This window comes from Hyaena hyaena, unplaced genomic scaffold, assembly GCF_003009895.1.
Source record: "Hyaena hyaena isolate Hyena2069 unplaced genomic scaffold, ASM300989v1 scaffold_1204, whole genome shotgun sequence".
Taxonomy (NCBI): domain Eukaryota; kingdom Metazoa; phylum Chordata; class Mammalia; order Carnivora; family Hyaenidae; genus Hyaena; species Hyaena hyaena.
Genome location: NW_024081831.1, coordinates 320,044 through 346,798, shown reverse-complemented (window position 1 = coordinate 346,798; position 26,755 = coordinate 320,044). Strand labels below are relative to the sequence as shown.

Here is a 26,755-nt window from a genome sequence, read left to right as displayed (position 1 = left end):
CAGGTTTTTTTTTCTTCTTAAGCTAATTTGTTTTTTGTCACTTAAATCAAGAGACCCGCCTCATACAGTTGTGCTTTTTAACTATGAAGTTAATATTTACTGCTTATTTTTGTAGCTTATTAATGATGAGATTTAGACAAAAAAGTGGATTACATAAAATGAACACTCCTCACTAACAGAAAAAAGAAACAGAAGCACATTCTTTGTGACTTAAATGAATTTCATTGTGTTGCTGTTTAAAAAAGCACATATTTTATATTATTTAAAAAAAGCTTCAAAGACCACTTCTGTATTCCAATCTGTAAAAAATATTTTCATTATGTTTATTATAAAAATATAAATGTTTCCACTACAAATCATTTTACATTAGTAAGAGGCCATCTACATTGTACAATATAAACTAAATGAGTAATCTGTGAAAACACAAATTTAAAGTAAATACAGATTGCCAATCATATCACATTTATACATGGCTTAACTGATACTTAGCACAGCATAAACTGGGAGAGTTACCAGAAATAAATAATATATGTAAATGAAATTTAAGATACAAAACAGATAATATGGTATATAACATTTTGAAGGGGAATAGTTTTATGTTTATTGAAAGACAATGCATTTCCTGTACAAAGAGATGGCCATCAACATTCTAGTACCTCTACTCCACAGTTAAGAATCGTACACTGTTATGTTTACATATGTACAGGGTAAAAATTGTGTAAAGTAAATTGATAAGAGGTCAGATAGAAAAATCGTGGAAAAAAATGAAGAGCAATATACTGTGTATATAACCTCTACTTTCAAATGGAAACCACAGCCAAAATAAGTGAAATAGATTCAACAATTCTCAACTTCTATTAATTCATGAAATGCACAGATTTTGAGGACGCTCAGAATAGCAACTAAGAAAATAAATTCTAGTATGGGAAAAAAATGAGATTGAAGCCAGAGTTAGGTCTTAATGAGTATTCCACAACACAAACAAAACATTTGATTAAAGAAGAATGTTTTTTAGCTGCTTCTAGCGGGTGTAAGTGAAATTTGTAATTAATTTTATAATCGCATATATCTTTTAAAAAAGTTCATGCTCTTATATATCCAATACAGAATCCTAGTAGGGTGATTTGACTATAAGGGATATTGCAGAAATCTAAGAAATAATCTCATACATGAAGGAACACAACCTAAGCCTTATTACACTAAATTTACAAAAGATTAGCACTTGTGAATTTTGATCTGTGACTGTAAGCAGTGTAGTGTTCCATTTTGCATAAGAACTTAAGGGTTGCAGCTTTGATTTACTCATTCTATTCTTGTGACATATACATTTCTTTTTTTCTTATTCCCATTACATGAGCATATCAGCATTAGAAAGAATAAAGATAGAGCTAAAATGCTGCTTCACAATATATTAGTGGCTAGATCTCCACCAGGTACATCTTTTCAAATGTTACTGATTACACTCGTATTTGGCCCTACTGGAGCAGTAAATCTAAGTTCCTCCAATGAGAGATCTCTCCACTGCTGACAGATTTAGTCATTTGCTAGATTATCAGCTATTTTGAAAATTTTATGCTCAATAAATGCAAAGGAGTTTAATGCTTCTAAGTTAGACATCAAAATTACAACAGTTGCATTTCAGTGGAAGACTTTTAAAGATATTAATACCTGCTATTGAGGATCACAATGTTTAACTAAATTAACTAACCCCCAGTGATACAGTTGAGTAGTTTCATTTTCATTATTCCCTATACACAGCTCAACAAGTTTAAGCAAAGATATTAAGTGATATTTCAAAGCCAGTTAGTAAGTGATTTTTTGACTCATGCATTGGCTTATAGGCTTTGTTTCCAATTAATGCAGCAATCTAAATAGGATTCGAATTCTTTCCAGTGTAGCTATTCTCTATTCAGGAGCTTTAACATAGCTCCTTTACTAATGGAGGGATTGATGGTCTGTCTTCTCAGCACCAGAGCAGGGCAGGTATGTCATTGAGAATCCATTACATACAAGCCAGTATATCACACTAAATTAGGAGCATACAGTTTATAATCAATAGAGAGACAAAAATGGATAAGATAATTCAAGCTGAGAGATTTGGATAGTGTATGAACAGGGAAGAGGGTTGGTTTCTTTCATTAATATAGAGATATAGGTACATACGAGCTGATGGTTCAGAAAATCTAGAAAGAAACCCATCATTCCCTATCTCTAGTTTACCATGTTTCCTACTGCTGACAATTTGAGACAACATTTGGCACTTGGCTGTAACAATTCCAAATTAAATCATCAAAGCATAAATAGAAAACAATAAAAACAATTCAAAAGAAAATAAATATGTACTTTTCTTCAAAATTAAGACACATTTTTACATGATAATACTTAAGGAAGCTAACAATTGAAAATATGTAGTACTTAAAACAACTACAAACTTCATTTCTATATGCTCTTAACAGATACAAGAGAATAACACAATGAAAAAGGTAGTATATATGGCCAGATAGTTTGAGGTATAAATTCCTCTATTTTGCTTGCTTTTAAAGAAACAAAATACCTGTTACAGATTCTTCTGTGTATAAAAATATCACAAGTCTTTTCTTTTGTGGCTATTAGTAAACAGAGCCACTGTATTCATTTAGTTATTACACTTGTTTTGCTTTAATGATAATCAGTTTATGGTCAATGGCTCTATGCTAGTTCTTCATCATTCCGCGCTGAAGAATTTTAATTTAACCCATCAACTAATATAAAAAGCAATTATAAAACAAAGTACACCCCCCTCCCATCCCACTAAATGATAGGGGAAAATAGTTTTTCAATTCCATTTTAAGGCATTTGTATTCATATCTGAGTGTCTTATTGGGCTTGGAACAGCATCTCTAGCATTATCATCTGTCTGTAGAATGATGCCACATCTTCCACAGCCACCACTTCCTTCCAGAAATAACACTTTACACTGGAACTGGACCATTTTTTGATTGTGTTTCTAGGGCTTTAATGCTACTGATGATTTTCTTCTGTGGACCAACCACAGTGACACCAACCTTCTTCATATCACTGTGATAAGAAAAAAAAGAAAAATATGTCTGGTGAGAATCCTGGCTCCCTGGAGAATATATAAACAGAAGATTTTCAATCAGCAAAGCTTGCACAGTCATATGGCTCAGTGCTTTAAACCTAATTTTCTGATTTTTGCATCATCCATATATTGTATCTGGACCATTACACCTCTATTGTTATGGAAGAATAGATGGTGTGGGGGGTTGGCTAGTGTCCCTTTACAATTCTGTCCATCTCGAACCTCACCATGTGACCTTACTTGGAAATGGAGTCTTTGCAGATATAGTCAGGACAACGGATCAAGATGAGATCATCCTAGATTACCATGGGCTCTAAATCCAATCAGACTAACTTTAAGCATAGTGGCATAGAGAGAAGGCCATGTAAAGATGGAGGCAGAGATTGGAGTCATGTTGCCATAAGCCAAGCAATGTTACAATGTACCAGAAGCCAGAAGAGGCAAAAAATAAATAAATAAAATAAAAAAGGATTCATCCCTAGAGAGATTTTGTATGGCCCTACCAATACCTTGAAAATAAATTTCTGTTGGTTAAGAAAAGAAGTTTGTGGTAGTTTTTTATGACGGCCCTAGGAAACTAATATAGTGATCAGGAATGCTTTGCAGAGCACTGATCCTATTGCCTTGTATCTGGGTGAGTTTGGGGGCTGTTGTCACTGAAAGAATATGTTGGAAGTGACGCTGTATCAGTTTCTGTATTCAGGTCTCAAGAAACCGTTATATTCCATTTGTCTCTTGAGACGCCATCACTGGGCCCTAAGCTGGCATGTAAGTCTGACTATCTTGAGACTATGACATTGAAGACTATGACTAAGCATTAAGTCTACGCTGCCAGCTATGTAGCCATTCACACCAAGAAGAACCATCTCATGCCCGTTGGACTAGACCAGATTCATTTTAGATGAATAATTCAGTCACCACCAACCCTAGGGCAGAAGAATCACCCACCAGAGCTCTGCCCAAATTCATAACCCATGATGCTGTGATATACAATAGAATTGTGGTTTTGAGGTGGTTTGTTATCCAGCAGCAGATAACAGGAGCAATTTCTTTAAAGAATAAATTTCTTTCCAAATAGAAGATATGACTAGGATATATTTCCATTTATCAAAATTGTTTAATTTAAAATAGTTTAAGCTTAGAAAGCAGGCATTAAAAATAAAGATTATAAGAACAAAAGGAATTTCACTTAGGGATAAAAAAGACCTAACTAAGCATGTGCAAATGATTAATTAAATAATCTCTATTCAAATAATTTGTTCACATATTCACCTCTTTCAGGTCTTAACTCAAACATACCTCTCTCAGAAGATCCTCCCTGACCTTCCTCTTTAATATTGTAAAACCTCTTGTACTCACAGCTGCATTTCCTATTTTCTTTTCTTTTCATTTTCATTGTTTTCATTTTCATTTTCTTGTTTCATTTTCTTCCAAAGCATTTATGCAGCATATTGCCTTTCTTTCTGATTTATTTTTATTCTCTATCTTGTCTTACAAGTAGGTGAATTCCATATGAACAGGGATTCTTCTTCATTTTGTCTTCTGCTTATCAACCACACCCTGAACAATGGCTATTATTGATAGGGGTTCAATATGCACTTAATAAAGAATGAGTCAATACTCTAGGATATATTTATCCAGAGAAGGTGACAGAGGCATAAAGTATCACTTAGCAAGGAGCACCAGGCTAATTGAAAATGGCAAGAAGAAAAAGCACACACACACACACACACACACACACACACACACACACACACACACAGAAGGGGCTCCTTCATACCGAACATAAAGGAAAGAATGAAAAATTGGGGGTTCAATTACACAAAAATGGACCAACAGATTTCTTAAGAAGTGAGTTCCCAAACAACAAAGGTATGTAAGCTGACATTAGGTAACCATTTTGGAAGCAATTTACAGGTAATTAACCCATCTGCTATATAAAATTCACCAAGACTGTGTTGCATTCCTATCGTTTTTGGCTGGGAATTAAATCCTGATGACCTGCTGGTTACCTCCTGCTGCTATTCAAGGGGCTTATGAATTCTCAATGTACAACTTGTACCTAGCCTGAGTCCTCTTTGATTTTACTCCAGCAGCCTTACTTCATGAGGAAGGCTAGAGTGGAGATATGGTAGCATCAGGCTTGCTCCTCTGTGTAACTGCAGATAATGAAACTCTCACTTAGAGTAACATAGGTTCTTTACATATGTTGATCCCTGCTTCTGAGAATGTGTGCTATATGAGATTTATCCCCACTTATCCTTTGGAGCCAGAAAACAGGGCCTATATAAATATATGTGTACAAGTCAATAGATCCTCACTCTTTTTGTATTTGTTCTCTCATTCTTCTTCCAATTCTATATTATACTTTTTAATAACTTGCCAATCTTTTTCTCTGATTTCCTTTTCTCTTCCTTTAAAAAACCCAATAATCATGAAAAGCAGGAAAAAATGTTTCCAGTTAATATACTATGTTTCTAAGCTCTTTGAGAAATTTAAGCAGAGGAGAAAGTAATACATGTCTGACCCTGACCTTCTCTATGGAACTGAAACACCTATACCACAACCGGTAGACAAAGTAAGATGATGAGCATTCACAGATAAGTTTGGGACAGCTCTGAAGGGACAGCCACGCTTTGGGACTTGGTTCCAATAAAAAGGGCCAAGGTTTCTCCTTCAGCACAATGCCCCCCCTCATCACTTTTTAAAATAGATATATATCCCAAATGCACTTCCTCAAGAAACCTAGTGCATAAAACTGTTCTGGATTCTGTACCTGGAACTCAACATAAGCAAACAGTTATATAATTTTGTATATATTCATTGCAAAGGATTATATTAGAAAAGATAAGGTATGGTCGCCTCGGTGGCTCTGTCGGTTAAGTCACCTGGGTGGCTCAGTCGGTTAAGTGTCTCACTCTTGATTTTGGCTCAGGTCATAATCTCATGATTTATGAGTTTGAGCCCTACATCAGGTTCTGTGCTGAGAGTGCAGAGCCTGCTTGGGTGATTTTTCCTCTCCTGTTCTCTCTCTGTCCTTTGCCTCTCCCCTCCCCCCACCTCTGCCAACCCCCAGCACATACTCTCTCTCTCTCTCTCTCTCTCAAAAAAAAGAAAAAAGAGTAATTATCTCTTTAGGTTATGCCTTAGCTTGGGTTTATATGTCCTCTCTATCTTCTCTACCCCTGTCAAAATGTCTTCTACCCAACACCCTGCCATGTCCAAACTAGTTGTAATCATCTAGCTGCTATAGTCTAAATAACATTCCCATGTGCTTATCTCATTTTGACTACTCTATTCAGAAGAGCTGTGGAAAAGTTCAAGTCTAAAGAGCAGCTCAAGATTGAGACCAGAGGTTAATAAGCTATCTGGCACTTCATAGGCAAAGGCTAGGTGATGGCACTGTGAAAATGGCATCCAAGGGTGCAGGGTAATGACCTGTAGCAATTAATCTGCCTAATATTCATTCCCCGTACTCAATTCTCTCCCAGTTTCTACTGTCCCTCTTGCCCTTTTTAGTTCCCTTTTCACATCAACCTTCCTAAATTCATCTTAGGTTATGAAACAGTATTTTTTAAATTGATATTTTTACTGAACAAAACAGCACATTTTCTGGATTTCATTTGAAAATTAGATGACTTGATTAGTAAATGAAATCCTTACATTAACGGAAATAGATAATTACTTATTTGGATATAAAGCTCTATTGACCTTATCCTATGACTTAAAAGTCTGGATAGAAGAAAAAAAATCAAAATCTTTTATGTATTTTGTCTTACTTCAGGAGAGGCTCTAGAGTTGTTTGGTCAGAGCATAATTTCTGAATTAAGTCTGGATGGCACAAAAAATGGGACTGAAAGGAATAAAATTGAAACAAAAAGCCCGAGGCTACAAAAGGTAGGATGAAATATTGACTTAGATATTTTATAGAATTTCAGCTAAGAATGTTGTCTCATTAGATTTCCCTAAATTGTGTTATATATTATATATATATATATATATTTTTTTTTATGAATTCTCATTTTTGTTTTGTAAACTAGGAGCATCAGGTACAACACGCTACAGAGACCCATAAAGCAAATAATTCTGTTTCAAGGAGTTTTAGGTCAATAGATGTTAATTCTATGTTGTCCCTGAATTAAGGATAAAGGACAGGAGAGAGATTATTGTGGGGACTGAAATACAGAAAGATGTAAAACCATCTGGCTCAGTGTGCAGGACAGACCTGAAAGAGCTGAGTCTTCCAGGAAAAGTCAGCTTTCAACTGCAATGTATGTTCACAGGTTGTTTAAATAATAATAATTAAGTGAAAACTTTCTAACCAACCCCAAAGAGCTTCTTGTCCAACAAGGTAGTCTTGAGACAAATACGTTCTTAACTTGGAAGTATAACAAATGCTCCTACTTCACAGTTTTAAGCAAATAGCTTTCTTACCACATTCACAGCTTCTAACATCTGACTATATTTAAACTGTGAGCTAGCAGTTAATCATATTAACAATGTTCTGCTAATCCACTTCAGTAGAGTTTTTCATTATCTAGAAGCTCTGAGTGTTGATATTTGATTGAAAATAAACATTTGTGTACCTCTGCCTTTGAAAATCTGGCAATGGTGCTGAAATGGTCAACTTTGTGTTTGTTCTTTGTTATGCTTCTGTGCTCGGAAGCAGGTGTCTTTTATAGTATAACCCTAATTGTTTATATTATTAAAATAAGAACTATAAAAATATTTAAATATATTTAATTTAATATATTCAATTTATCCTGGGATTGTGTCTGTTCAAAATAACAACAAAAACTCAAATAGTATTGTTGATTGGGTCAGAAGTCTTTTCAATAAACACTACATTCCACTTCATACAGAAATGCCAACACACATCAGGTACATGAGAGTGGGTTTATTTAATAGGGACAAATTCTCTTCTTAATAGTAACATTCCCTTCCTAAAAGATCTTTTTGTGAATTTTTGTGTTTCTGGTTGGGATGCTATATCATAAATGTTAAGCTTTACCTATTTGTTAGGCACTTGTATCTCTGTTAATTATACTGCATGCTCCTTTGTGACATCTAATCTGTTGCTCTCCAGAGTGACTTTGTTTAAATGACTGACAGGGTGACAATGATTATCTTTAAATATTAAAATACTGGATGGAGAGTATAAGACTTAAAGGAACTTGAGGGCACTACAGAGTTTATCTAATGTAACAATGATTAAGGTAAGAGATGCTGACACAAAGATGGACTTGGTCTCCAAACAGATCCTGCACACTACACAACTATGGATAATTTTAATGTATATGCCTGGCACAAAACATCTTTCTTTATCTCCACCTTATCTTCAGAAACAGGTCCCCAGAGCTAAGTTCATGTTATCTCGCCCCAAGTCTTTTGAACAGAAATTATTAGATCATGCCACATGGCATGAGTTTTGAAGAACCAATCTATAAGCCGGTGGGACTAGCTCACCAGAATTTCACTACTGAGGACTTAGTCAAAAGAAAGTTGGACCCTGGTCAGTTGAGAAGTATACCGAGGTTGTATGACCTAGGTTTGAGAAAACTATTTCTAGCCATGTGCATGGAAATGAAAAAAAAAAAAAAAAAAGTCATTGGGCACAAAGAAGGAAAGCATGATGCAGTTACATTGGGAAGTATATTAAATTGGTGCTCATTCACAAAGAGATAGAAAACATGGCTTCTAGTTCTTCATTTTCCAGTTCCCAATTACCATACTCTGTGAATGCGGTCTAATTTTATTGATTATTCACTGGATTCACTTGATTCTTTATATATCCCCTTTTTCCTTAAGGCCATATGTTCATATCAAAGGATTCCTATTAGCAAAAATTCGTGTCTAAGAAATACAGCACATTATACTTGATTATTTTTGACATTTACACACATAACCTTATATTAAAACTCATTAATGCATACTAATTATGCATATCCTGTCTTTCCAAACTCACTATAAGCCTTTTAAGGAAAACAATAATATTATGTCTTAAACTTACTTATAACTTCATTTTCTAGCATGCTATCCTTCACAGAATAGACAATAATAGATGATGATATACAATTATTTAGTAGATGTGAAAACTACCTTTAGAATTTAGTGTGTTTTCCTGTATACCAGCTTATCCACTTAGTTCCTCATTTTCCATTTCCATAGAAAATGGTTAAGCTTTGTTATATATAATAGAAAACCACAAAGGCAGGAATGCAGTTAATGATTATGCTATGTTTACTTATGTACTAAATTAGGAACTTGGGTCATTGAGCTGGGAATAAAGAACAGGTATATATCTGTTGGTCTATCTGAAGGAGGTCATAGTTCAATGGAGATACCTATTGTGGTGAGCGATGGTGAGGAAGGAAAACACGTCAAGACACCTAATTCTAGAAATTGTCATTGACAAAGAGAAACATATATGTCCACTAGAAAGTTTGGAATCATTCAGTCTTAAAAACTTCCTCTTACTCTGTGGAAATCTTGGCTATAGTGTCACAAGAACTGTACTCCACGCCTGTGAAGATTTCCTTGCACTGTGCTGTCCGGACACCATTAAGCCAGTCACCTGTTGTGCGGAAGGTAGTGATGTCGACGTTGCTTTGGTCCAGAAGAAGGTTTGATGGCCTACAAGAAAAGAAAACACCAAAAGAAGAGAGATCAGGAATCGGCAGAGTTGCTGCGTGTCAAAATTTGACACCAACATCAGCAGGAACTTCCAGACTTCATGTGGTGTTCCTGTTTATTTGTGGAATTTATCTGCCATGAAGGCTTCATCTGTTCAAGCTGGCAGCTTGCAAGAATACTGTGTAATCATCTTGTCTCAGTGCTTCCCTGTTCCACTCATGACTGCCTTGTAAATCATTGAAATTTTGCCAGTGGAATACATAAATTTATGCATACGTACTTCTATAATTTAGTTTTTTTAACTGTTAGCAAAGATGGTGATAATTCAGGATAGAGTTAACTAGACATGATGCACTGAATATTTGCTGTGTGGACGTTCATTTGTACAGTCTGCTCTCTAAAGGACACTGTAGCACACTAGATTATACTTACAGCAGGATGTAAAGTCAGCACAGATGTAAATAATGTCATGCATGTCATTAAACATAAAAATCATAAAAAAGAATAGAAAAAATAGATGAGTAATAATAAATAAAATTCTCACATATATTGATGACATTAAATGGACTTCATGATATATAAAGATGAAAGAGAGAGAAAGAAATAGGTAATAGGTACTATGACTGTGATTTATATTGCACAATACAATCATCATTAAGGGAAACTTCTAGAATCGTTTTATAGAATACAAGTCTGACCATAGATCTATGACCAACTGCAAGATTTGGTGAATCAAAGGAACAGTGGGGACATAAAAGAAACAGAGAAGATCATATTTTCATCCTGGGAGAGCCAAAAGCAGAAGCCTATTGGTAAAATGCCCTTTGGGTGTTTTTTCAGCTCTCCTGAAAAAACCTGTTAATTGTCCTTTGACTTGTAAGACTGGAACCAGATAGAAAAATGGACTTTCTTTATTTTCTCCTCTTAAGGAAGGAGATTGAGCAAAAAGCACTTATGAAGGCCTTTGTTTTGAGATGAATAATAACCACAACAGCAATAATGGTCACTATGAACACTCATGAGCACTTCTAATGTACTGGGGCCTATACTGTGACCACACAGATATGAAGGGTTGCAGCTCTTACAACAGGTACTATTATAGGACAAGGGTCCCTATAACAGATGTGGAAACTGAAACCAAAAGAGATTAAATCACAAATCTGAGATTCTTCAGGCTGAAAAGGCAGAGCTGGGATTTAGACACCAGTTATTTAATTCCAAAGCCCACATTCTTGGCCACCATGCTATACCATTTAGGTGGAACTTTGTTCATATTATTTTCCTGTGTTTCTCTTACTTATTTAAATTAAAAATTATTTGTTTAAATTTATGTGTATTTAAATTTATTTAAATTCCATGATGTGGGTTCTTCAATTTTTATATTCCATTAAGTGTATTGGTCCAATGCACAGACACTGAAACCATAAGGCTTGGGTTCAATCCTGGCTATAGCACATACTACCTGTGTGATCTTCAGTGACTTGTCTGTTTTCTCATCTGTAAAATGGGAATGATGATCACAATTGATTAGAATTCACACAACTGAAGATTAATGAAGTTTAAAAAAGAGTACATATGCAAGGAATACTTAGAGATGTGTGGACATACAATATGCTATCGGTTAGTTATTTGTTACCCTGGCATAAGATAACAGATCTTGTCCAATGGTTGAAGGTTTTAAAACTTCGAAAAGAAAATAACATAATAAATCCCAGTTTCTAAAAACTGCTGGAAGTGTGGCAATATTGTTGATTGTCTTTCTGAGCAACTAAAAGTTTGGTCATGTATAATCTTATGAGCATAATAGCGCAACAACCTTGTAAAGCAGGTGTAATTGGGGGCCTCATTTGAATAGCCAATATCTTTTAGAAGCTCACAATTATTCTATAACCAATGCTTGCAAACAGATATGCTATTCTGACTTCTGTAGTTTCTGTTTTCACTACTGCAGTAAAATATATTATTAATATTAAAACTGGGTGTGTCATAACCTAATCTTTAACTTGTAATTGAGAAGGTACATGTATATTTTTACCTTTTCAGAATTATCATGAAGAATCTTTCATGTTTTAGGATACTACGGTTGAATTTAACCAGCATTGAGCTCTTAAAATGTTTTAAAATCATTATTTAAAAAATCCCCAGTATTAGGATTTGTTAACTAAACTTCATATTTTCTTATGTGTTAAAAATTAATACTTGGCCTAAATGAAATCTATTTTTTGAAGTGCTTAAATTCAATATTTAGAATTATCAGAGGATATCAGAACAAATGAAGAATATACTCACATGCATTTTTCATTATTTTAGAAATAAATTTTTCTCTCTAAAGTACCAACTCAATAATATTTTTAGAAATAGTATGAAATAACAACAAAACGAACCATCCTGATGAAGTTAAACTGCATAGTGTTTTATCTATGAATACTAACCATTGATTATTATCTAGGAAATGTGGTAAAGCTCATGTTCATGAGAAAATCCTTCTGTAAAGCAAATCTACAAATATGTCAACTCTACCCACATTTAAAAGCAATTTTTAATTAGAAGATTTCTATTACTATTGATAATATTTCTCCAACTCACTCCCTGATACATGAGAAACAAGATAATATTCTCAAATCTGAACAAATTTGCATTGCATCCTAACCCTGAATATGTTGGTGGAGACACATGAAAGAATGTAAACTGACTATCTACCTGGATTTTGATGGGGAAACATGAAGTGTATTGGTTAAAAATAAGTTTTTAATTCATTTTTATTTGATAAAAGTGAAATATTAAGGAAATTTTAATATCGAGTTGAAGAAAAAATTGGCAACATGGCAGTTTGGTTCTGTCTATATTTTCGTCTTGTGTGGAAAATACAGCTCAATAGCTAGTTTCCTTTCTCTCACGATCACTTGTAAAGAGGGAGACAGCTGAAAATGGAGGACTTTGAGCTTCTTTCCATGAGACTAAACTCAACTATGTCAATATTCTTTACCTCAAATTAAACATTAAAATTACAGAGATTGTAAGATATTTATGTATTACAGTTTAGGTTTAACTAACAATCAGAGATTATCTAAAAAAAAAGGAAAAAAGAAACAAAACCTAGATATGATTTTAGAAATCATTGATCTTATTCCCTTAAGGGAATACCTAGAAAACTACAAAATATAACATTTTATAAATTATTCTCTCCTGGGGCATATGTATAAATAATTCTCTAAGATTCTTTAAATTACTCATCTGAAAAAAGGTGTACTTTAATAATTATACATTGCTTGGTTTTGTTTTTTTCCCTAGGATTTTGAGGAATTACAGATACAGAAATACAAGCTAGATTTCCAAATGCATACAATATTCTTGGGTTGTTTTAGCATGACCCTTATTGGTGAAATAGCCTTTGTCACTAGCCAGTGTTAGATAGAACATTGGACCCTCTGGGTAGGCTACCGAATTCGTAAACAAAATGATAGGAATAACATTAAGTCAGGTGTAAGAAAATTTTATAAGAAAAATGAAATCATACGTAGAAGACAATAAAATATTAAACCATCTGTAGGCATACGTGCACATGTACACACAGACACACGCACACCAGCACACACCGCAGCTTGGATTTCTACAGTAGCTGTAGCATAGACTCTAATGTCGACTCTTGTCGACTCTTGGTCCCATGAACAGCAATACTCCTTTATTTATGGGTTTGTGGGTATGAAGAATCAAACCCCAGGACATTTATTCAGAATATTTATGAACTGTGCCTAATAGCAAAATGCAGAGTTTTTTTCTTCTTAGTTCAAAATGGTTTGTATTTTTAAACTCAACACTATAGCCAGACTCAACAAGAGTTTAGAGAAAATTAGTATAAACAAATTGAAATAGAACAGGACGTGCAGATTAGGGATTAGTGACCCCAACTGAGTTTTTCTGTTTATTACTTGGATCAAAGTACAATGAAGACAAAGAATGGCCTAATTTTAATGCCAGTGACCTCAGAATAACCAGCCCTGCAAAGTATCATTTTTCCACTTCCATGATTTCTCTTGGGAATTCAAATAAAAATTGGTTCCTTTCCTCCTCTGAGAGGACATCTGGAGAGTTTATCAATGGATAGGAATTTGCCTCTCACTGTGAAGAGCCTGTGATGTCTCTTCATGCGCACCAAGGGAATGTGGGCTTTTTGAGCAGCTGCAGGCATGGGCTTTTTTTTAGACCCAGCCCCAGACGTGGGTCTGAAGGGGAAATTTATAGGCTGGGTGATGTGCACTGTGAGCTCACACTTTTACTAGACAAATTAGATAGGTTTCAATCCATGCAGCTGTAAACGATGTCCTGCGGAGTTCCACCTGATCTTTTACAGCTTTTCATAAATCAGTACCTACTGGCCACAGACCGCAGTCATTAAAAAGAAATCATGGAAATTACATGTTTGCTCAGGGGAAGCAAAAAATAACTTTCCTCCCCTTCTTTCTCCCTCCTTGTATTTAGGTTTGTGAATTATTCCTTTATGGATTTTCATACTGTTGCATTAAAGAGATATACATGTATTTTGTTCCGATTAAATCCTATTCTACCTGCAAATGATTTCATACCAATTAGCATCTGATATTGGGGACCCAATGACAATAAACAACTGTCACTCCCAAGAATATCTTCTCATAATGTGTTATTTCAATACTGCATTAGAATTCCAAATCACTAGGATTGAATGTTATCCTTCAATAATATGAAAAGACTCCTTTTGGTATACAAAGGGCTTTATCTTTCAATGATAAAAATCATAATTAATACACATTCCCTGAATAAGAATAGATGCCAACTGAGTTTAGAAGTAAACATCAATAATACTGGAGATGTACGCCATCCCACTGTAATTATCTACTTATTGTCTATTGTTGAGAATTGTTTCAGGAAATGTATTTACTCAAGAAGAGTTTCTTAAAGGCAGAGTATTATTTATATCTATATTATTGTCTGAAACTAGTACTTTACTTTTTCAGTATCTTTTATAATTTACTGTTAATTTTTTCTTTGAAATACTGCCTTCTCATCATATTTCAGGGGGAAATCTCTTATTTACCAATTTTTTAAAATGTGGATTTATTACAATCTTGATCTTTTTATGTCTAACATTAAAAATGCCAGATAAGTTTAAGCAAATTTAATTTGTCACCGGTAACAAAGAATGGTTTTTGAGTATACAGAGTTCCCAACAGAAGAGTAGTCTGTATATAGCACATTAAGGTGAAGTACAGTCGCTGTCTTTATTTTAATTATCTCTAGGCCTTAAGGATAAGAATCCTAGCAGTTATAGTTGTTACAACTGGTTTAACTCCTCCCAGTGGCAAAATTACCTACTTTGATTTTTAAGATTAAAAAAAAAATCACCTGGGTATTTGGCATATTTGCTTTCTTCTAAAAGATTCTGTATAATATTTGATTAGTGAGGAAAGTCACCCTGTCAGCTTCAGAATCGGAGGTCAAAGTCACATTGAGAAATAGATTGATTTTTGGTCATTAGACTTCTCCTAAAGAATGCAGGATTTTGTCAAAGCACTCATTCTCAAAAAAAAAATTATATTATGTTGTCTTAGAGATCAGGGGCACTTTATGTATGTCAACTTAGTGCCATTAACAGGGAAAAATTACTAATATTGCTTGTTTGCTTCTAATTAACCTGAGAGTCCCTTCAAATATAGCGATTAATGCAATGGAACAATATATTTAAATCATTTCAATAAATTAACTAAGTATAAGTGGATTTTCAGAACCTTACTGTAAATTACTATTAAATATATTATTTAAGACCTTATGCCATGAATTTGATTACCTTTACTTTAGAACCTCATTCTAAATATATGGAATGTATTATTTAATTCTTTTTAACAAAAATTTATATTCCATAAATTTATAGCACTATTAAAGAATCCACCTGCCTGGAGTATGAAAATTCTGTGAATTTAAAAATAATTCATCTATTTCATTTTATATACATAAATATCCAAAAATTTAAAAGGATATCTTATTGACTGAATGTAAGTGAATTAACTTATCTCTCATTTTTCTCTATTGTTAGTCTTCTTTATTTTTAATTTAGCTACATTCATAAAAATAATTTATTTAAATTCAGGAGCTATATATTATATATAATGTAATATCAATGGAATATTAAAAATTAATTTAAATAATAGAAAACTAATCCTTCAAAATAGTCTCTTTTAAAAATGAATTTTGTTTATTTTTCTTATCTGTATAACTAAATTACATATTAGGAAGTAAGAGAACATTTATCATTGTAAGACCATTTTCAATTTCTTTTCATAAAAGTAGTTTCTACCAAGAACTTAAAAAATTTTTTTCTATTAAATCCAAGTTAGTTGACATTTAGTATAATAATGGTTTCAGGAATAGAATTTAGTGATTCATCACTTACATGTAACACCCAATGCTCATCCCAACAAGTGCCCTCCTTAACGCCCATCACCCATTTAGCCCATCCTCCCACACAGTACCCTTCTAGCAACCCTCAGTTTGTTCTCTGTATTTAAGATTCTCTTATAGCTTGCATCCCTTTGTTTTTATCTTATTTTTCCTTCATTTCCCCTATGTTCATCTGTTTTGTTTCTTAAATTCCACATATGAGTAAAATCATATGATATTTTTCTCTGACTGACTTACTTTGCTTAACATAATACATTCTAGTTCCATCCACATTGTTGCAAATGGCAGGATTTCATTCTTTTTGATTGCTGAGTAATATTTGAATATATATATATATATATATGCCACATCTTCTTTATCTCTTTGTCAGACAAAGGACATTTGGGTTCTTTCCATAATTTGGTTATTGTTGATAGGACTGCTATAAACATTGGGGTGCATATGCCCCTTGAAATCAGCATTTTTGCATCCTTTGGATAAATACCTAGTAGTGCAATTCCTGGGTCATAGGGTAGCTCAATTTTAAATTTTTTGAGGAACCTCCATAATGTTTTCTAGAGTAGCTGCACCAGTTTGCATTCCCACCAGCAGTGCAAAAGTGTTCCTCTTTCTCTGCATCCTCACCAGCATCTGTCGTTGCCTGAGTTAATTGATTTTAGCCATTCTGACAGGTGTGGTGTCTCAGTGTGGTTTTGATTGTATTTCTATGATGATGAGTCATGTTGAGCATCTTTTCATGTGTCTATTAGCCATCTGGATGTCTTCTTTAGAAAAGTGTCTGTTCGTGTCTTCTGCCCATTTCTTCACTGGATTATTTGTTTTTAGGTGTTGAGTTTGATGAGTTCTTTATAGATTTTGGACAGTAACCCTTTATTCGATATGCCATTTGCAAATATCTTCTCTCATTCCATTAGTTGTCGTTTGGTTTTGTTGACTGTTTCCTTTGATGTGCAGAAACTTTTTATCTTGATGAAGTCTCAACAGTTCATTTTTGCTGTTGTTTTCCTTGCCTCCAGACATGTGTAGTAAGAAGTTGCTGCAGCTCAGGTCAAAGAAGTTGTTGGCTGTTTTCTCCTTTAGACTTTTGATGGTTTCCTATCTTACATTTAGGTTTTTCATCCACTTTGAATTTAGTTTTATGGATTTTGTGGATAAGAAAGGGTCCAGGTTTATTCTTCTGCATGTCGCTGTCCAGTTTTCCCAACACAAGTTCCTGTCTTTATTCCATTGGATATTCTTTCTGCTTTGTTGAAGATTAGTTGGCCATACATTTTTGGGGCCATTTCTGGCTTCTCTGTTCTGTTCCATTGATCTGTGTATCTGTTTTTGTGGAGTACCATACTGTCTTGATGACTACAGCTTTGTAATACAGCCTATCAAAAACTTCTTTAAGAAAGATTTCTTCAATTCTTAAAAAGGGAGGGAGCTTTATTTTTACCATTTATACATGTGTATTACATTTATATGTTTTTTTTTAATTTCTCAAAAGCACTGTCTTCACACTTTTTCATCATTTAATTATAACTAAACCTTTAAAAATTTTGTATCTCATTTATCTAAAATATTCAAAATATTCCTCTAAAAAGAAACCAATGTTTTGCTCACTGCTTAACTGAATGGATTCTGTTTCTTCTGTTGTATTTTTGTTTTCTCAAGCTTCAGCAGCTTTTGATAACACACTTCATTCTCTCCACTTTTGAAAAATTCCTTGCACTGTGGATTCAGCAGTGGTCTAAGTCACATTTGTAATTCTCTTCCTTGTTTCTACAGAGCATTTCATATTTTTCTGCTCTGTGATTGGTACTATTCCCCATAGCTCTAAAGAGACCATTTTCTTTCTCTCTGGGTAGAAGTTTATGCAGTGACTTAATGTTCTGAGATATTTTCAAATGTTTCATACCTTTTTTTTCTTTTAAGATTTTCACCCAATGCCATTAATTGGCTCTACAATCCCCTTCTAAGGGGCCTGAAATCCACATCAGCTACTACTGCATCCTATTACATAGGATGGAAGCATACACCCATTTCAATTATCTTCTTGGTACTTATATATATTTTAGTTAGTGACTTCTGGACTAAGTGACGGAGGCATATTAGAAGCTTCAGAAGGATCTGTAGACACCAGGGCACCCCAGTATCAGAAAGGAGAAGCTCAAAAGCTCAATCTGGAAGACTGGGAGGAAGGATGACACAGTGTCAACCTATATGAACCAACACTCTGAGAGTGTTCAGGGATTAAAATCTCTATTCAGAGATTAAAATCTCTTGGTAATCTAGTGGCACCTTGGGGGGTCAGGTGGTTAAGTATTTGCCTCTTGGTTTTGGCTCAGGTCCTGATCTCATGGTTTCTGAGTCTGAGTTCCGCAACGGTCTCTATGTTGACAGTGTGGAGCCTGCTTGGGATTCTTTCTCTCTACCCCTCCCATCCTTGTACTCTCTTTCTCTTAAAATAAACTTTAAATATATAAAAAAAGTCTTCTTATAATCAGTGGAATATGAGAACTTTAACTAGAAATTACAATTTTAGAAAAATAAAAATAAGTATATTTATGGTAAAATCCAGCATTCCTAGATTGAGCTTTGTACTGTTACACAAGTTTCTATGAGATTTTTTTTATCTTTATAGAGAGAAGGCTCTAAATTGATATCCCAATTTTAATCTCTCCCCCAGTTTGAGATGCAAATTTCTAGTTTCTTGCAGGACTCGGTCTTATTGTTCCAAAATGTTCACCTGCCTTGCAGACCTGTTCTTCCCTATGCCCTTCCTATACTGTCAGTGAGAGCACTGTTCTTATAGTCCTCCATGTTCAAAACCTGGAAGTACTCTCTGATACTTTCTCTGTCACTCTGCACATCTCATTGGCCACTATGTCCTCTAATACTTCAGGAAATCTTTTTGAATTCACATCTTTTTTCTTTATTTCCTCTGCTCTACCCTAGAGGAAGTCCTTTCTTAGACTACTGAAATAAACCACCTTCAAAATCATTATTACCTTATTATGAACCTCTTTACCTCCAGTTCTTCTTAGGTATAGCTGCCAGAGAACTATTCCATAGGCATAGAACCACATATTATTAAGTATCTTCAATGGCTCCTCTTTTCCTCAAGGACAAAAGTCAGGATTTTTTTTAGAGGCAGACAGACAGACAATCTCAAGCAGGTCCACGCTCAGTGCAGAACCTGATCAGGGCTTGATCTCACAGACCATGAGATCATGACCTGAGTTGAAATCAAGTCACCTGACTGAGCTACCCAGTCATCCCCAAAGCCCAGATTTCTAATAATGACATTAACTCTTCCATTATAGGATGAAATGATCTATCAGGCTTTTCCTTCATACTATATTCCAGCAGAATTGTATGATGCAATAAAATATGGAAGGATCCTAAGTTTTTGTGTGTCTTGCTTTTCTGCAGAATGTTCCCCTAGCATGGTATAGTCTTACCCTGTTATGTGCCCACAGAAATTTCATCCAGCATTCAAAAGGTACTTCTCTACCAACTAATCACCACAGGGCCTAGTATAATGCCTTGCACAAAGTAACTGCTACATAAACATCCATGACATTGTATTGATGTACTGTCTAAACTTCAAATTCACGTATGTCTCTTCCAATTACACTACCTTTAAGAAAATAAACCAATTACTAGAAGAAAAATAAGGCATAAAATTTAATATAACTTCTCTTCTCTTGTTACCACCTTTCCAACATCCAAGTAAGATTTTAGTAGGCACACCCTGTTCATTGGCTCATCTACCTTTCCACTTCCAGCAGTGATATTCACCAAGAAACCTTTAGTGGAAGATTCTCTGGGAAAGATTCTGTTATGAATCATCACCTCTACTGAAGGTTCAAAAGTGAAATGATGCATTATAGAAGGATTTCTGTAATAATATCTGAAATAAATTTTGCCACAAAACTAACGAGAGCCTGGTTGACTCTGGGAACCACCATCTGTATAGAAATGATAGAATAACGTTATTTTTTCCAAAGGACTTGCCAGGCATAACTTTGTACACTGATCTAGATAAGTCATTCAGAAACCTGAATTCTTGGTGCCATTCACAAATTCACATTGTGATGTCCTCCTAGTGTGTTTGGAGGAGGATGTTTTTGGGTTTGAGTTGACAGAAAGAGAGACATGAAATTTTGATTAGGAGAAAATTTAAAGCTTTTAGTATTATGACTAACATCTGACGAAACCTGTATAATGAATAGAAAAAAACCTGGGATATTCTTTAAAAATAATGTATCTATTGGAATGGACATTTATTATTTTGGAAAGTATATATTCACTACTTAATAGATGCTGTACAGGTAATACAAGAGAAGCAAGACATCTAATGTCACAGGGCTTAGGTTTATCGGAGTAATAGATATTTAAAAAGAGAAAACACACAACTAAATTAAAATTGTGAAGGCACTCTGTATAAAAATAATGGTGTGGGCCTTTACAGGATGTTGCCAGAGAATGTCTCAGTTAATACAAGATGCAGAAGGGGGAGGAAGGGACGAAACCGAGAATCTAACATAAGGAGAACGGCATGTGCTACTGTCTTCATACCTGAAATGCCTTGGCTTTCTGGAGGAACTCGAAGCTGGCCACTGAGGCTAGAATATTGTTTAAGTGCAAGTGGCACAAATTGAAAGCTAGAAGTGCCCCTCTCCTCACACTTATGGCCTTCCCTCCACAAAGTAGCCATATAAATCAAATCTTACTGCTTCTCTGCCTTAAATGTTTTAATGGATTCCTCATGCATTTAAAAAAAAAAAATCCAAAGTCCTCACATGGCCTGGGTAGCTTCAAGTGCTCTGGCTTCTGTTTGCTTTCTCAGACTCATGACAGATTCTTCCTTCCCCTCCTGCTCTTCAGTTATGTTGTCCTTCTGTCACTTTCTAGAACCCTCCTAACTCATTTGCAGTTGCTTTTTCCTATGCCAAGCATACTTTTTTAGGAATGTGTGTGTGTGAGTGTTCGGGGAGCAGGGGCTCTTTAACAACCTGGCTCTTTTTCTTTCTTTAGGTCTTAGCTCAAATATTTCCACAGAGGGTTCCTGCCCAATCACCCTTTTATTATCTATCACAACAATCTCTTTATTTCCTTTCTATAATCTGTGCTTGTCTGTTGTCTATTGTACATCTTCTATAATGTAAGCTCTGGCATGGTTGGGACCATATTTGACTTCTTCATTGTTCTCCAGAGTCTGCACATGCCTAGCACATAGTATACTAGACTATAATAAATAGTTGTTGAAAAATGAAGAAAATAACCTTTGAATAAAAGAAATGACATTGGAAGAGCAGGACTATTTAAACCATCAACAAGAGTCTAGGTTTTTTTTTTTTCCAATTCAAAATTGGTTGTAAAAAGGTGACTGAAATTAAATCATATCTATTTTTTAAGTTTATTTATTTATTTATTGAGAGAGAGAGGGAGAGAGCATGAGCAGGGGAGGGGTAGAGAGAGAGAGAGGGAGGCAAAGAATCCCAAGCAGGCTCCACAGTGTCAGCACAGAGCCCAANGATTCTCTTATAGCTTGCATCCCTTTGTTTTTATCTTATTTTTCCTTCATTTCCCCTATGTTCATCTGTTTTGTTTCTTAAATTCCACATATGAGTGAAATCATATGATATTTTTCTCTGACTGACTTACTTTGCTTAACATAATACATTCTAGTTCCATCCACATTGTTGCAAATGGCAGGATTTCATTCTTTTTGATTGCTGAGTAATATTTGAATATATATATATATATATATGCCACATCTTCTTTATCTCTTTGTCAGACAAAGGACATTTGGGTTCTTTCCATAATTTGGTTATTGTTGATAGGACTGCTATAAACATTGGGGTGCATATGCCCCTTGAAATCAGCATTTTTGCATCCTTTGGATAAATACCTAGTAGTGCAATTCCTGGGTCATAGGGTAGCTCAATTTTAAATTTTTTGAGGAACCTCCATAATGTTTTCTAGAGTAGCTGCACCAGTTTGCATTCCCACCAGCAGTGCAAAAGTGTTCCTCTTTCTCTGCATCCTCACCAGCATCTGTCGTTGCCTGAGTTAATTGATTTTAGCCATTCTGACAGGTGTGGTGTCTCAGTGTGGTTTTGATTGTATTTCTATGATGATGAGTCATGTTGAGCATCTTTTCATGTGTCTATTAGCCATCTGGATGTCTTCTTTAGAAAAGTGTCTGTTCGTGTCTTCTGCCCATTTCTTCACTGGATTATTTGTTTTTAGGTGTTGAGTTTGATGAGTTCTTTATAGATTTTGGACAGTAACCCTTTATTCGATATGCCATTTGCAAATATCTTCTCTCATTCCATTAGTTGTCGTTTGGTTTTGTTGACTGTTTCCTTTGATGTGCAGAAACTTTTTATCTTGATGAAGTCTCAACAGTTCATTTTTGCTGTTGTTTTCCTTGCCTCCAGACATGTGTAGTAAGAAGTTGCTGCAGCTCAGGTCAAAGAAGTTGTTGGCTGTTTTCTCCTTTAGACTTTTGATGGTTTCCTATCTTACATTTAGGTTTTTCATCCACTTTGAATTTAGTTTTATGGATTTTGTGGATAAGAAAGGGTCCAGGTTTATTTTTCTGCATGTCGCTGTCCAGTTTTCCCAACACAAGTTCCTGTCTTTATTCCATTGGATATTCTTTCTGCTTTGTTGAAGATTAGTTGGCCATACATTTTTGGGGCCATTTCTGGCTTCTCTGTTCTGTTCCATTGATCTGTGTATCTGTTTTTGTGGAGTACCATACTGTCTTGATGACTACAGCTTTGTAATACAGCCTATCAAAAACTTCTTTAAGAAAGATTTCTTCAATTCTTAAAAAGGGAGGGAGCTTTATTTTTACCATTTATACATGTGTATTACATTTATATGTTTTTTTTTAATTTCTCAAAAGCACTGTCTTCACACTTTTTCATCATTTAATTATAACTAAACCTTTAAAAATTTTGTATCTCATTTATCTAAAATATTCAAAATATTCCTCTAAAAAGAAACCAATGTTTTGCTCACTGCTTAACTGAATGGATTCTGTTTCTTCTGTTGTATTTTTGTTTTCTCAAGCTTCAGCAGCTTTTGATAACACACTTCATTCTCTCCACTTTTGAAAAATTCCTTGCACTGTGGATTCAGCAGTGGTCTAAGTCACATTTGTAATTCTCTTCCTTGTTTCTACAGAGCATTTCATATTTTTCTGCTCTGTGATTGGTACTATTCCCCATAGCTCTAAAGAGACCATTTTCTTTCTCTCTGGGTAGAAGTTTATGCAGTGACTTAATGTTCTGAGATATTTTCAAATGTTTCATACCTTTTTTTTCTTTTAAGATTTTCACCCAATGCCATTAATTGGCTCTACAATCCCCTTCTAAGGGGCCTGAAATCCACATCAGCTACTACTGCATCCTATTACATAGGATGGAAGCATACACCCATTTCAATTATCTTCTTGGTACTTATATATATTTTAGTTAGTGACTTCTGGACTAAGTGACGGAGGCATATTAGAAGCTTCAGAAGGATCTGTAGACACCAGGGCACCCCAGTATCAGAAAGGAGAAGCTCAAAAGCTCAATCTGGAAGACTGGGAGGAAGGATGACACAGTGTCAACCTATATGAACCAACACTCTGAGAGTGTTCAGGGATTAAAATCTCTATTCAGAGATTAAAATCTCTTGGTAATCTAGTGGCACCTTGGGGGGTCAGGTGGTTAAGTATTTGCCTCTTGGTTTTGGCTCAGGTCCTGATCTCATGGTTTCTGAGTCTGAGTTCCGCAACGGTCTCTATGTTGACAGTGTGGAGCCTGCTTGGGATTCTTTCTCTCTACCCCTCCCATCCTTGTACTCTCTTTCTCTTAAAATAAACTTTAAATATATAAAAAAAGTCTTCTTATAATCAGTGGAATATGAGAACTTTAACTAGAAATTACAATTTTAGAAAAATAAAAATAAGTATATTTATGGTAAAATCCAGCATTCCTAGATTGAGCTTTGTACTGTTACACAAGTTTCTATGAGATTTTTTTTATCTTTATAGAGAGAAGGCTCTAAATTGATATCCCAATTTTAATCTCTCCCCCAGTTTGAGATGCAAATTTCTAGTTTCTTGCAGGACTCGGTCTTATTGTTCCAAAATGTTCACCTGCCTTGCAGACCTGTTCTTCCCTATGCCCTTCCTATACTGTCAGTGAGAGCACTGTTCTTATAGTCCTCCATGTTCAAAACCTGGAAGTACTCTCTGATACTTTCTCTGTCACTCTGCACATCTCATTGGCCACTATGTCCTCTAATACTTCAGGAAATCTTTTTGAATTCACATCTTTTTTCTTTATTTCCTCTGCTCTACCCTAGAGGAAGTCCTTTCTTAGACTACTGAAATAAACCACCTTCAAAATCATTATTACCTTATTATGAACCTCTTTACCTCCAGTTCTTCTTAGGTATAGCTGCCAGAGAACTATTCCATAGGCATAGAACCACATATTATTAAGTATCTTCAATGGCTCCTCTTTTCCTCAAGGACAAAAGTCAGGATTTTTTTTAGAGGCAGACAGACAGACAATCTCAAGCAGGTCCACGCTCAGTGCAGAACCTGATCAGGGCTTGATCTCACAGACCATGAGATCATGACCTGAGTTGAAATCAAGTCACCTGACTGAGCTACCCAGTCATCCCCAAAGCCCAGATTTCTAATAATGACATTAACTCTTCCATTATAGGATGAAATGATCTATCAGGCTTTTCCTTCATACTATATTCCAGCAGAATTGTATGATGCAATAAAATATGGAAGGATCCTAAGTTTTTGTGTGTCTTGCTTTTCTGCAGAATGTTCCCCTAGCATGGTATAGTCTTACCCTGTTATGTGCCCACAGAAATTTCATCCAGCATTCAAAAGGTACTTCTCTACCAACTAATCACCACAGGGCCTAGTATAATGCCTTGCACAAAGTAACTGCTACATAAACATCCATGACATTGTATTGATGTACTGTCTAAACTTCAAATTCACGTATGTCTCTTCCAATTACACTACCTTTAAGAAAATAAACCAATTACTAGAAGAAAAATAAGGCATAAAATTTAATATAACTTCTCTTCTCTTGTTACCACCTTTCCAACATCCAAGTAAGATTTTAGTAGGCACACCCTGTTCATTGGCTCATCTACCTTTCCACTTCCAGCAGTGATATTCACCAAGAAACCTTTAGTGGAAGATTCTCTGGGAAAGATTCTGTTATGAATCATCACCTCTACTGAAGGTTCAAAAGTGAAATGATGCATTATAGAAGGATTTCTGTAATAATATCTGAAATAAATTTTGCCACAAAACTAACGAGAGCCTGGTTGACTCTGGGAACCACCATCTGTATAGAAATGATAGAATAACGTTATTTTTTCCAAAGGACTTGCCAGGCATAACTTTGTACACTGATCTAGATAAGTCATTCAGAAACCTGAATTCTTGGTGCCATTCACAAATTCACATTGTGATGTCCTCCTAGTGTGTTTGGAGGAGGATGTTTTTGGGTTTGAGTTGACAGAAAGAGAGACATGAAATTTTGATTAGGAGAAAATTTAAAGCTTTTAGTATTATGACTAACATCTGACGAAACCTGTATAATGAATAGAAAAAAACCTGGGATATTCTTTAAAAATAATGTATCTATTGGAATGGACATTTATTATTTTGGAAAGTATATATTCACTACTTAATAGATGCTGTACAGGTAATACAAGAGAAGCAAGACATCTAATGTCACAGGGCTTAGGTTTATCGGAGTAATAGATATTTAAAAAGAGAAAACACACAACTAAATTAAAATTGTGAAGGCACTCTGTATAAAAATAATGGTGTGGGCCTTTACAGGATGTTGCCAGAGAATGTCTCAGTTAATACAAGATGCAGAAGGGGGAGGAAGGGACGAAACCGAGAATCTAACATAAGGAGAACGGCATGTGCTACTGTCTTCATACCTGAAATGCCTTGGCTTTCTGGAGGAACTCGAAGCTGGCCACTGAGGCTAGAATATTGTTTAAGTGCAAGTGGCACAAATTGAAAGCTAGAAGTGCCCCTCTCCTCACACTTATGGCCTTCCCTCCACAAAGTAGCCATATAAATCAAATCTTACTGCTTCTCTGCCTTAAATGTTTTAATGGATTCCTCATGCATTTAAAAAAAAAAAATCCAAAGTCCTCACATGGCCTGGGTAGCTTCAAGTGCTCTGGCTTCTGTTTGCTTTCTCAGACTCATGACAGATTCTTCCTTCCCCTCCTGCTCTTCAGTTATGTTGTCCTTCTGTCACTTTCTAGAACCCTCCTAACTCATTTGCAGTTGCTTTTTCCTATGCCAAGCATACTTTTTTAGGAATGTGTGTGTGTGAGTGTTCGGGGAGCAGGGGCTCTTTAACAACCTGGCTCTTTTTCTTTCTTTAGGTCTTAGCTCAAATATTTCCACAGAGGGTTCCTGCCCAATCACCCTTTTATTATCTATCACAACAATCTCTTTATTTCCTTTCTATAATCTGTGCTTGTCTGTTGTCTATTGTACATCTTCTATAATGTAAGCTCTGGCATGGTTGGGACCATATTTGACTTCTTCAT

At 35.1% G+C, this 26,755-nt stretch overlaps 1 protein-coding gene across 2 annotated transcripts in view; it reads right to left on the bottom strand.

Moving 5' to 3' along the window:
- Nucleotides 1-300: 300 nt before the first annotated feature.
- Nucleotides 301-26,755, bottom strand: part of EPHA3 (EPH receptor A3) — a 340,047-nt gene continuing 313,592 nt past the window's right edge. The window contains exons 15-16 of one of the 2 annotated variants that reach the window (XM_039222850.1): nt 9,557-9,712; nt 301-3,057 (exon numbers count right to left, since the gene is read on the bottom strand). In XM_039222850.1, the coding sequence (XP_039078781.1) occupies nt 2,952-3,057; nt 9,557-9,712 (262 nt within the window). In that variant the 3' untranslated portion in view covers nt 301-2,951. The remainder of the gene's footprint in view (nt 3,058-9,556; nt 9,713-26,755) is intronic. The other variant, XM_039222851.1, reaches the window with a different exon arrangement.